General features: G+C 42.2%; 1 protein-coding gene across 1 annotated transcript in view; it reads right to left on the reverse strand.

The window, feature by feature from the left end:
* Positions 1–2,103: 2,103 nt before the first annotated feature.
* Positions 2,104–13,362, reverse strand: part of LOC128644239 (NF-kappa-B inhibitor delta-like) — a 59,592-nt gene continuing 48,333 nt past the window's right edge. Inside the window, exons 9-11 of the mRNA XM_053696923.1 lie at positions 12,687–12,803; positions 3,455–3,619; positions 2,104–2,172 (exon numbers count right to left, since the gene is read on the reverse strand). Of these exons, the coding sequence (XP_053552898.1) occupies positions 2,104–2,172; positions 3,455–3,619; positions 12,687–12,803 (351 nt within the window). The remainder of the gene's footprint in view (positions 2,173–3,454; positions 3,620–12,686; positions 12,804–13,362) is intronic.

Consider the following 13,362-nt stretch of genomic DNA (forward strand, 5'->3'; position numbering starts at 1 on the left):
ACATTTTTATTTTGCAAAATCCATAACTACTGCTCTCAGATGGCGGTATGGATTGTATCGGTATAGGCTGTAACGCAAGCTTTTTAGCCTCAACGCACAACCTGTAATACCAGCACTATGAAAATCCCCCACAAAAAACGTAATTTTTTTGGAGTGCGGAATGGACGTTGCGTTACAGGCTAAAATGCTTGCGTTACAGCTATACCGATACGACTCGTAATATGCGTTCCTGGCCATTACACTGGATTTTACATTTTTCAGCGTTAAAAGCCGTACCGCAACACTTGTAATCTAACCGAGAGAGGAGAGATTGAAGAGAGTGAGAAGCGAAAGAGTGAGAGAGAGAGAGAAGAAAGTGAGTGAGAGAGTAAGAGAGAGATAGAGAAAAAGAGAGAAATAGAGAGAGAAGATAGTGAGTGAGAAAGAAAGTGAGAAAGAGAGAAAGTGAGAAAGAGAGAAAGAGAGAAAGAGGGAGTGAGAAAGAGAGAGAGAGAGACAGGGAGAGAGAGAGAGGGAGGTAGAGAGAGAGTGCGAGAGGGAGAGAGAGAGCGCGTGCGACAGAGGGAGAGAGACATAGGGGCCTATCTATCAAGCTCCGAATGGAGCTTGAGGCCCCGTGTTTTTGGCGAGCCTACAGGCTCACCAGAAACACCAGTTATGAAGCAGCGACGTTATGATGAGGCGGACAGGAATCACCGGAATTCAACCTAATCGAGTACGATCGGGTTGATTGACATCCCCCTGCTGGCGGCCGATTGGCCGCGAGTCTGCAGGGGGCGGGGTTTCACCAGCAGCTCACAAGAGCTGCTGGTGCAATGCTGAATACGGAGAGTGTATTTTTCTCCACATTCAGCGATGTCTGTCGGACCTGATCCGCACTGTCGGATCAGGTCCGACAGACATATGATAAATAGGCCTCATAGAGAGAGAATAGTGAGTGAGAGAGAAAGAGAGAGAGAGAGAGCGCGAGAGGGAGGGAGAGAGACATAGAGAGAGAGAGGATAGTGAGTGAGAGAAAAAGAGAGAGAAAGAGGGAGAGACACACATATATATATATATATATATATATATATGTAAAGAGAGAGAGAGAGAGAGAGAGGGAGAGAGAGGGAGAGAGAGGGAGAGAGAGGGAGAGAGAGGGAGAGAGAGAGAGAGAGAGAGGGAGAGGGAGAGAGAGGGAGAGGGAGAGAGAGAGAGAGGGAGAGAGAGAGGGAGAGAGAGAGGGAGAGAGAGAGGGGGAGAGGGAGGGGGAGGGAGGGGGAGGGAGAGGGAGGGGGAGGGAGGGGGGGGGGAGGGAGAGGGAGAGGGGGGGAGGGAAAGAGGGGGGAGGGAGAGAGGGGGGGAGGGAGAGAGGGGGGGAGGGAGAGAGAGTGATGGAGAAATAGAGAGAAAGAAAGAAAGATAAAGAGAGGGGGAGGGAAAGAAAGAGAGTAAGAAAGAGTGAGATATTAAAAAGAGAGTGAGGGGAAGAGACAGGGAGAAAGCGATGGATAGAGGACATAGAGAGAGAAAGGAAGAGATAGTGAAAGAGAAAAGAGAGATGCAGAGATAGAGAAAGAAAGAGAGAAAGATAAAGAGAGGGAGAGGAGAGAGAGAGAGGAAGAGGGTAGAGAAAAAGAGAATAGAGACAAAGAACAAGTATAAAAAAAGAGAGAGAGAAAAAGAGTGAGGGAGAGGAAAGACATTTCACTTTTGCTATGTAAAGAGAATGAAATAAGCAAATAAATAGACATTGGGAGACACAGACACATTGAAAGGCATTTCTATACCTAAGTTTAACTCTTTCTCCATTGAAGAGAAGAATTATGCCTGGAAAATATAGATTATGTTGGAACAGGCAGCCATTAATCCCCAGCAAAAAAAAGGGGTTAAAGGTTTCACAGAAACTAAGATTAACACAGCATGTGCTGTACAGATTTTCAAGGAGGCTGGATTTGGCAAGAGGACAGCACACATCCATGAGTGTATAAACCCACTTATAAAAGCTTTGTCTACATCCAAGTCATTAGGACAAGACGCTCCATTTGGAGATACAAGCTCCTTTCACTGGTGGAAAGATCTTGACTTGGGGACTAGAAAATATAGTCCTAATCTGTACGGTTCCTATAAGGAAGATGACGACTGGTGACGGGTTGATGACATCACACGTCGACGCTTCAACAAGAGCTTTATCTGAGGAGAGAAACCCATTAAAGTTACCTTATTGCATTCAAACTCACACTGAAATGTATTAAGCACAAATGCTGCTCACTTGTTTCCCCAGTTGTAATAAAGACAGATCAGAAGTATAAATCAAACATACATCGGCTAAGTGGGATGCAATTTTACTTTATTGCAGGGTGCCAATTCTTTGCCTGTCAATAAAGGGTTAATTCGCAGAGGTAAGTTTTCCTTCCAGAAATCTCTTTATAGCTCTGGATGTAACTATCTCTGTATGAAAACAGCTGCCCTGTTGATTAGTCAGTAATTTATCTTTAATAGAGCTACTCAAGTCATCAATAGGTTTGTTAATTCAAATTCTCTGAAAGCAAACAGCACTCACTTGGAAGCTTTGCCTAACCTGGGGTACAGCCTAAGCTTACTGATTTATTGCTCTCAATATCAAGCTGTTTCTTAACAGAGTGCTAAAAACATATCATGCCCGGCTAACAGCTTGCCAAGATGCTCTGGTATTGAATTGGCCAAAATAGCTCATTGGCACATGGCAAAATGATGTGTACTGTATGCCCTCTAATGAAGTTGGAAGACAGTGTAAGGTTTTGTTAAAAAAACAAACAAACAAAAAAAAAAAAAACAGAACTAACATATGAATAGCATCTAACATCATGAGCTAAATTTCTAATTCTGGAGCTGGAAAGGTTTTAAACAGGTTAGATAGATAGATATATTTTTAGATAGATAGATAGATAGACAGGCAGAGAGGCAGGCAGACAGTCACACAGACAGGCAGACATACAGACAGACAGACAGGCAGACAGTCAGTCACACAGACAGGCAGACAGAGGCAGACAGACAGACAGACAGGCAGGCAGGCAGACAGTCACACAGACAGGCAGACAGAGACAGACATACAGACAGACAGACAGACAGGCAGACAGAGACAGACATACAGACAGACAGACAGACAGGCAGACAGTCAGTCACACAGACAGGCAGACAGAGGCAGACATACAGACAGACAGACAGACAGACAGGCAGGCAGACAGTCACACAGACAGGCAGACAGAGGCAGACATACAGACAGACAGGCAGTCACACAGACAGGCAGACAGAGGCAGTCATACAGACAGACAGACAGACAGACAGACAGGCAGGCAGACAGTCACACAGACAGGCAGACAGAGGCAGACATACAGACAGACAGACAGACAGACAGACAGGCAGACAGTCAGTCACACAGACAGGCAGACAGAGGCAGACATACAGACAGACAGACAGAACACAATATTGGTACCTGCTCTGAGAATTCCCCAGGAGGCACCAAGTGTGCAGGCTGCTCATTCTCCAGATTGCGGATGCTCGGATCTCCTCCAGCAAAGATGAGCAGCTGGATCAGATAGTGCGTAGACTGAAGAGGTGGGAGGGCAGCTGCCATATGCAGGGCTGTGTTACCATGAGCCTGAGACAGAGCAAGGATAGTGTAACTAACAGAGTATCAGTAACTCACTTGCAGAGTGACAGTGAAAGACACAATGACATATGCCAGACAAAATACCAAAGACAGACAGAGGGACATGGTACTGACAGAGCAATAGAGACAGATACAGGCACATGTGACTGACAAAGTAATAGAGACCGAGGGGCCAATTTATTAAAGTGCAGACGGACATGATACGATGTAGCGTATCATGTCCGCCGCATATTGATAAATGACGACAGCGTACGCTGTGGGCATTTAGCATTGCACAAGCAATTGGCCGCTAGCAGGGGGTGTCAATCAGCCCAATTGTATAGGATGGGGCGGATTGAAGACCGCAGCCTCAGAGGAAGTGGATCAGTTATGGAGCAGCTGTCCTTAGACTGCTGCTTCATAACGGCGGTTTCCTGCGAGCCTTCAGGCGATAATTCGCCCCCTGAGAGAAGGATATGTCACTGTAAGTGTCATAAAGCATATTCTGTTGTAAGAAGTGTTAAAGAGGCTGACATAATAACCTGTTGCAGTCAGGGTAATAGAGGCAGTAAGACTTAGGAACCTGTTACAATCAGAGAGATAGAGACAGAAAGACTTAGGAACCTGTTACATTCAGAGAGATAGAGACAGAAAGGCTTAGGAACATCTTACAGTCAGAGAAATAGAAACACAAAGGCTTAGGAACCTGTTACAGTCAGAGAGAAAGAGACGCATATGCTTAGGAACCTGTTACAGTCAGAGAGATAGATACAGAAAGGATTAGGAACATCTTACAGTCAGAGAAATAGAAACACAAAGGCTTAGGAACCTGTTACAGTCAGAGAGATAGAGACAGAAAGGCTTATGAACCTGTTACAGTCAGAGAGAAAGAGACGCATATGCTTAGGAACCTGTTACAGTCAGAGAGATAGATACAGAAAGGCTTAGGAACATCTTACAGTCAGAGAAATAGAAACACAAAGGCTTAGGAACCTGTTACAGTCAGAGAGATAGAGACAGAAAGGCTTATGAACCTGTTACAGTCAGAGAGATATAGACAGAAAGGCTTAAGAACCTGTTACAGTCAGAGAGATAGAGACAGAAAGGCTTATGATCCTGTTACAGTCAGAGAGATAGAGACAGAAAGGCTTATGAACCTGTTACAGTCAGAGAGATATAGACAAAAAGGCTTAGGAACCTGTTACAGTCAGAGAGATAGAGACAGAAAGGCTTAGGAACCTGTTACAGTCAAAGAGATAGATACAGAGAGGCTTAGGAACCTGTTTCAGTCAGAGAGATAGAGACAGAAAGGCTTAGGAAACTGTTACAGTCAGAGAGATAGAGGCAGAAAGACTTAGGAACCTGTTACAGTCAGAGAGAAAGAGACAGAGATGCTTAGGAACCTGTTACAGTCAGAGAGATAGATACAGAGAGGCTTAGGAACCTGTTTCAGTCAGAGAGATAGAGACACAAATGCTTAGGAACCTGTTGCAGTCAGAGAGATAGAGACAGAAAGGCTTAGGAACCTCTTATAGTCAGAGAAATAGAAACACAAAGGCTTAGGAACCTGTTACAGTCAGAGAGATAGAGACAGAAAGGCTTAGGAACCAGTTACAGTCAGAGAGATAGAGACAGAAAGACTTAGGAACTTGTTACAGTCAGAGAGATAGAGACAGAGAGGCTTAGGAACCTGTTACAGTCAGAGAAATAGAGGCAGAAATGTATAGGAACTTATTACAGTCAGAGAGATAGAGACAAAAATGCGTAGGAACCTGTTACAGTCAGAGAGATAGAGACAGAAAGGCTTAGAAAACTGTTTCAGTCAGAGAGATAAGGACAGTAAGGCTTAGGAAACTGTTACAGTCAAAGAGACAGAAAGACTAAGGAACCTGTTAAAGTCAGAAAGATAGAGGCAAAAAGACTTAGGAACCTGTTACAGTCAGAGAGATAGAGAGAGAAAGACTTTGGAATCTGTTACATTTAGAGAGATAGAGACAGAAAGACTACGGAACCTGTTACAGTCAGAGAGAAAGAGACAGAAATGCTTAGGAAACTGTTACAGTCAGAGAAATCAAGACAGAAAGGCTTAGGAACCTGTTACAGTCAGAGAGATAGATACAGAAAGACTTAGGAACCTGTTACATTTAGAGAGATAGAGACAGAAAGGCTTAGGAACCTGTTACAGCCAGAGAGATAGAGAGAGAAAGACTTAGGAACCTGTTACATTTAGAGAGATAGAGACAGAAAGGCTTAGGAACCTGTTGCAGCCAGAGAGATAGAGAGAGAAAGACATAGGATCCTGTTACATTTAGAGAGATAGAGACAGAAAGGCTTAGGAACCTGTTGCAGGCTTAGGAACCTGTTACAGTCAGAGAGATAGAGAGAGAAAGACTCAGGAACCTGTTACTGTCAGAGAAATAGAGACAGAAAGATTAAGGAACCTGTTATAGTCAGAGAGATAGAGACACAAAGGCTTAGAAACCTGTTACAGTCAGAGAGATAGAGACAGAAAGAATTAGGAACCTGTTAACAATTAGAGAGATAGAGACAGAAAGGCTTAGGACCCTGTTACAGTCAGAGAAATAGAGACACGAAGGCTTATGAACCTGTTACAGTTAGAGAGATAGAGAAAGACTCAGGAACCTGTTACAGTCAGAGAAAAAGAGACACAAATGCGTAGGAACCTGTTACAGTCAAAGAGATAGAGACAGAAAGGCTTAGGAAACTGTTACAGTCAGAGAGATAAAGACAGTAAGGGTTAGGAACATGTTACAGTCAGAGAGATAGATAAAGAAAGACTTAGGAACCTGTTACAGTCAGAGAAAAAGAGACACAAATGCGTAGGAACCTGTTACAGTCAAAGAGATAGAGACAGAAAGGCTTAGGAAACTGTTACAGTCAGAGAGATAGATAGAGAAAGACTTAGGAACCTGTTACAGTCAGAGAAAAAGAGACACAAATGCGTAGGAACCTGTTACAGTCAGAAAGATAGAGACAGAAAGACTTAGGAACCTTTTTACAGTCAGAGAGAAAGAGACAGAAAGGCTTATGAACCTGTTACAGTCAGAGAGATATAGACAGAAAGGCTTAGGAACCTGTTACAGTCAGAGAGTTAGAGACAGAAAGGCTTAAGAACCTGTTACAGTCAGAGAGATAGAGACACAAATGCTTAGGAACCTGTTACAGTCAGAGAGATAGAGACAGAAAGGCTTAGGAAACTGTTACAGTCAGAGAGATAGAGGCAGAAAGACTAAGGAATCTGTTACAGTCAGAAAGATATAGACAGAAAGACTTAGGAACCTGTTACAGTCAGAGAGAAAGAGACAGAGAGGCTTAGAAGCCTGTTACAGTCAGAGAGATAGATACAGAAAGACTTAGGAACCTGTCAACATTTAGAGAGATAGAGACAGAAAGGCTTAGGAACCTGTTACAGTCAGAGAAATACAGACAGAAAGATTAAGGAACCTGTTATAGTCAGAGAGATAGAGACACAAAGGCTTAGAAACCTGTTACAGTCAGAGAGATAGAGACAGAAAGACTTAGGAACCTGTTAACAATTAGAGAGATAGAGACAGAAAGGCTTAGGAACCTGTTACAGTCAGAGAAATAGAGACACAAAGGCTTATGAACCTGTTACAGTTAGAGAGATAGAGAAAGACTCAGGAACCTGTTACAGTCAGAGAAAAAGAGACACAAATGCGTAGGAACCTGTTACAGTCAAAGAGATAGAGACAGAAAGGCTTAGGAAACTGTTACAGTCAGAGAGATAAAGACAGTAAGGCTTAGGAACCTGTTACAGTCAGAGAGATAGATAAAGAAAGACTTAGGAACCTGTTACAGTCAGAGAAAAAGAGACACAAATGCGTAGGAACCTGTTACAGTCAAAGAGATAGAGACAGAAAGGCTTAGGAAACTGTTACAGTCAGAGAGATAGATAGAGAAAGACTTAGGAACCTGTTACAGTCAGAGAAAAAGAGACACAAATGCATAGGAACCTGTTACAGTCAGAGAGATAGAGACAGAGAGGCTTAGGAAACTGTTACAGTCAGAAAGATAGAGACAGAAAGACTTAGGAACCTTTTTACAGTCAGAGAGAAAGAGACAGAAAGGCTTATGAACCTGTTACAGTCAGAGAGATATAGACAGAAAGGCTTAGGAACCTGTTACAGTCAGAGAGTTAGAGACAGAAAGGCTTAAGAACCTGTTACAGTTAGAGAGATAGAGACACAAATGCTTAGGAACCTGTTACAGTCAGAAAGATATAGACCGAAAGGCTTAGGAACCTGTTACAGTCAGAGAGATAGAGACAGAAAGGCTTAGGAACCTGTTACAGTCAGAGAGATAGAGACACAAATGCTTAGGAACCTGTTACAGTCAGAGAGATAGAGACAGAAATGCTTAGGAAACTGTTACAGTCAGAGAGATAGAGGCAGAAAGACTAAGGGACCTGTTACAGTCAGAAAGATAGAGACAAAAAGACTTAGGAACCTGTTACAGTCAGAGAGAAAGAGACAGAGAGGCTTAGAAACCTGTTACAGTCAGAGAGATAGATACAGAAAGACTTAGGAACCTGTCAACATTTAGAGAGATAGAGACACAAAGGCTTAGAAACCTGTTACAGTCAGAGAGATAGAGACAGAAATACTTAGGAACCTGTTAACAATTAGAGATATAGAGACAGAAAGGCTTAGGAACCTGTTACAGTCAGAGAAATAGAGACACAAAGGCTTATGAACCTGTTACAGTTAGAGAGATAGAGAAAGACTCAGGAACCTGTTACAGTCAGAGAAAAAGAGACACAAATGCGTAGGAACCTGTTACAGTCAAAGAGATAGAGACAGAAAGGCTTAGGAAACTGTTACAGTCAGAGAGATAAAGACAGTAAGGCTTAGGAACCTGTTACAGTCAGAGAAAAAGAGACACAAATGCGTAGGAACCTGTTACAGTCAAAGAAAAAGAGACACAAATGCGTAGGAACCTGTTACAGTCAAAGAGATAGAGACAGAAAGGCTTAGGAAACTGTTACAGTCAGAGAGATAGATAGAGAAAGACTTAGGAACCTGTTACAGTCAGAGAAAAAGAGACACAAATGCATAGGAACCTGTTACAGTCAGAGAGATAGAGACAGAGAGGCTTAGGAAACTGTTACAGTCAGAAAGATAGAGACAGAAAGACTTAGGAACCTTTTTACAGTCAGAGAGAAAGAGACAGAAAGGCTTATGAACCTGTTACAGTCAGAGAGATATAGACAGAAAGGCTTAGGAACCTGTTACAGTCAGAGAGTTAGAGACAGAAAAGCTTAAGAACCTGTTACAGTTAGAGAGATAGAGACACAAATGCTTAGGAACCTGTTACAGTCAGAAAGATATAGACCGAAAGGCTTAGGAACCTGTTACAGTCAGAGAGATAGAGACAGAAAGGCTTAGGAACCTGTTACAGTCAGAGAGATAGAGACACAAATGCTTAGGAACCTGTTACAGTCAGAGAGATAGAGACAGAAATGCTTAGGAAACTGTTACAGTCAGAGAGATAGAGGCAGAAAGACTAAGGGACCTGTTACAGTCAGAAAGATAGAGACAAAAAGACTTAGGAACCTGTTACAGTCAGAGAGAAAGAGACAGAGAGGCTTAGAAACCTGTTACAGTCAGAGAGATAGATACAGAAAGACTTAGGAACCTGTCAACATTTAGAGAGATAGAGACACAAAGGCTTAGAAACCTGTTACAGTCAGAGAGATAGAGACAGAAATACTTAGGAACCTGTTAACAATTAGAGATATAGAGACAGAAAGGCTTAGGAACCTGTTACAGTCAGAGAAATAGAGACACAAAGGCTTATGAACCTGTTACAGTTAGAGAGATAGAGAAAGACTCAGGAACCTGTTACAGTCAGAGAAAAAGAGACACAAATGCGTAGGAACCTGTTACAGTCAAAGAGATAGAGACAGAAAGGCTTAGGAAACTGTTACAGTCAGAGAGATAAAGAGACAGAAAGACTTAGGCTTAGGAACCTGCACAGTCAGAGAAATAGAGACAGAATGGCTTAGGAACCTGTTACAGTCAGAGAGATAGAGACAGAAGGGCTAAGGAACCTGTTACAGTCAGAGAGATAGAGACAGAAAGACTTAGGAACCTGTTACACTTAGAGAGATAGAGACAGAAAGGCTTAGGAACCTGTTACAGTCAGATAAATAGAGACACAAAGGCTTAGGAACCTGTTACAGTCAGAGAGATAGAGACAGAAAGGCTTAGGAACCTGTTACAGCCAGATAAATAGAGACAGAAAGGCTTAGGAACCTGTTACAGTCAGAGAGATAGAGACAAAAAGGCTTAGGAACCTGTTACAGTCAGAGAGATAGAGACAGAGGATGCAGAAAGGCAAAATGTTTGTATCAGAAACAAAACAGACATAATGGAAGATGTGATTGTTAGAATGATAAAAAACCTTATGGAAACAGACAGACAAACATATCCACAAGGCTTAGGAACCTGTTACAGTCAGAGATACAGAGACACAAAGGCTTAGGAACCTGTTACAGTTAGAGATAAAGAGACAGAAAGACTTAGGCTTAGGAACCTGCACAGTCAGAGAAATAGAGACAGAATGGCTAAGGAACCTGTTACAGTCAGAGAGATAGAGACAGAAAAGCTTAGGAACCTGTTACAGTCAGAGAGATAGAGACAGGAAGGCTTAGGAACCTGTTACAGTCAGAGAGATAGAGACAAAAAGACTTAGAAACCTATTACAGTCAGAGAGATAGAGACAGAATGGCTTAGGAACCTGTTACAGTCAGATAAATAGAGACAGAATGGCTTAGGAACCTGTTACCGTCATAGAGATAGAGACAGAATGGCTTAGGAACCTGTTACAGTCAGAGAGATAGAGACAGAAAGGCTTAGGAACCTCTTACAGTCAGAGAAATAGAGACAGAAAAGCTTAGGAACCTGTTACAGTCAGAGAGATAGAGACAGGAAGGCTTAGGAACCTGTTACCGTCAGAGAGATAGAGACAAAAAGGCGTAGGAAACTGTTACAGTCAGAGAGATAGAGACAGAGGATGCAGAAAGGCAAAATGTTTGTATCAGAAACAAAACAGACATAATGGAAGATGTGATTGTTAGAATGATAAAAAACCTTATGGAAACAGACAGACAAACATATCCACAAGGCATAGGAACCTGTTACAGTCAGAGATATAGAGACAGAAAGGCTTAGGAACCTGTTACAGTTAGAGATAAAGAGACAGAAAGATTTAGGCTTAGGAACCTGCACAGTCAGAGAAATAGAGACAGAATGGCTTAGGAACCTGTTACAGTCAGAGAGATAGAGACAGAAGGGCTAAGGAACCTGTTACAGTCAGAAAGATAGAGACAGAAATACTTAGGAACCTGTTACAGTCAGAGAGAAAGAGACAGAGAGGCTTAGAAACCTGTTACAGTCAGAGAGATAGATACAGAAAGACTTAGGAACCTGTTAAGATTTAGAGAGATAGAGACAGAAAGGCTTAGGAACCTGTTACAGCCAGAGAAATAGAGACACAAAGGCTTAGGAACCTGTTACAGTCAGAGAGATAGAGATAGAGGATGCAGAAAGGCAAAATGTTTGTATCAGAAACAAAACAGAGATAATGGAAGATGTAATTGTTAGAATGATAAAAAAACTTATGGAAACAGACAGACAAACATATCCACAAGGCTTAGGAACCTGTTACAGTCAGAGATATACAGACAGAAAGGCTTAGGAACCTGTTACAGTTAGAGATAAAGAGACAAAAAGACTTAGGCTTAGGAACCTGCACAGTCAGAGAGATAGAGACAGAAAGGCTTAGGAACCTGTTACAGTCAGAGAAATAGAGACAGAAAAGCTTAGGAACCTGTTACAGTCAGAGAGATAGAGACAGGAAGGCTTAGGGACCTGTTACAGTCAGAGAAATAGAGACAGAAAAGTTTAGGAACCTGTTACAGTCAGAGAGATAGAGACAGGAAGGCTTAGGAACCTGTTACAGTCATAGAGATAGAGACAGAATGGCTTAGAAACCTGTTACAGTCAGAGAGATAGAGACAGGAAGGCTTAGGAACCTGTTACAGTCAGAGAGATAGAGACAGGAAGGCTTAGGAACCTGTTACAGTCAGAGAGATAGAGACAAAAAGGCTTAGAAACCTGTTACAGTCAGAGAGATAGAGACAGGAAGGATTAGGAACCTGTTACAGTCATAGAGATAGAGACAGAATGGCTTAGGAACCTGTTACAGTCAGAGAGATAGAGACAGAGGATGCAGAAAGGCAAAATGTTTGTATCAGAAACAAAACAGATATAATGGAAGATGTGATTGTTAGAATGATAAAAATCCTTATGGAAACAGACAGACAAACATATCCACAAGGCTTAGGAATCTGTTACAGTCAGAGATAATGGGGCATATGTATTAAGTTCCGTATGGAGCTTGATGCCCGTGTTTCTGGCGAGCCTGCAGGCTCGCCAGAAACAGCAGTTATGAAGCACCGGTCACAAAGACCGCTGCTCCATAACCTGTTTGCCTGCTCTGAGCAGGCGGACACACATAGCCAGAAATCAACTCGATCGAGTACGATCGGGTTGATTGACACCCCCCTGATTGGCCGCGAGTCTGCAGGGGGTGGCGTTGCACCAGCTGCTCTTGTGAGCTGCTGGTGCAATGCTGAATACGCCGAGCGTTTTGCTCTCCGTATTCAGCGATGTCTGTCGGACCTGATCCGCACTGTCGGATCAGGTCCGACAGACATTGATAACTAGAGGCCATAGAGACACAAAGGCTTAGGAACCTGTTACAGTTAGAGATAAAGAGACAGAAAGGCTTAGGAACATGTTACAGTTAGAGATAAAGAGACAGAAAGGCTTAGACACCTGTTACAGTCAGAGAGATAGAGACAGAGGAAGCAGAAAGGCAAAATGTTTGTATCAGAAACAAGACAGACATAACGGAAGATATGATTGTTAGAATGATAAAAACCTTATGGAAACAGACAAACATATCTACAAGACATTGGCACACGTGGGTCATTTAGAGCTACACAGACATGGCAGAAATGCCCCTTCACCTTCATGTTGACGAGTCTTGGTAGGTTGAGATGAGGCAAGCTAAGGATGAATTTGACTAATGGGATATTCCCAGCCTGCACTGCCAGATGGAGCACGGTTTTGTTGCTCTTTATGTCCTGTTAGGAGACAAGATGTTGTGGGTATACAGTGATGTCTCATTGTAAAATAACAATAACATTTTTCCTGATGCTATTGTTATATTTTTTACCCCTTGCATGAGAGTAATACAACAGATTGCTGAGCACTGCAACCATCTCTTCATGAAGTGCATCCTTGTGACACATTATTTAGTCTAATTAACGAACAAACATCTGACCCCATATTGCACAAGGGCACAAGTGCAGCTAAATCACTCATTATTGTGCTATTATCCAGAGCAGAGAGATGTAATGTTTCTTAGGTTGCTGACTGGGTAAAAGGGACATTGAATGGAAATTAAATACGCACTAATTTCCATTTAGGTCTAGATTATAAGGTCTAGATTATAAGTGGCGAGCTAACGTTAGACCGTGAGATATCAAAATATCATTGAAAGTAAAAACGACCACACAAGCTCAAACTAATTTTGTAGGGCTAAATAAACACAACATAAATACATTAAAATAAAGTGTTATACTCATACATACACTATCTAATAAAAATGATTCACATAAGAAAAGTTATAAGGGTTAAAAG

The sequence above is a fragment of the Bombina bombina genome, unplaced genomic scaffold (genome assembly GCF_027579735.1).
Source record: "Bombina bombina isolate aBomBom1 unplaced genomic scaffold, aBomBom1.pri scaffold_435, whole genome shotgun sequence".
NCBI classification, from domain to species: Eukaryota; Metazoa; Chordata; class Amphibia; order Anura; family Bombinatoridae; genus Bombina; species Bombina bombina.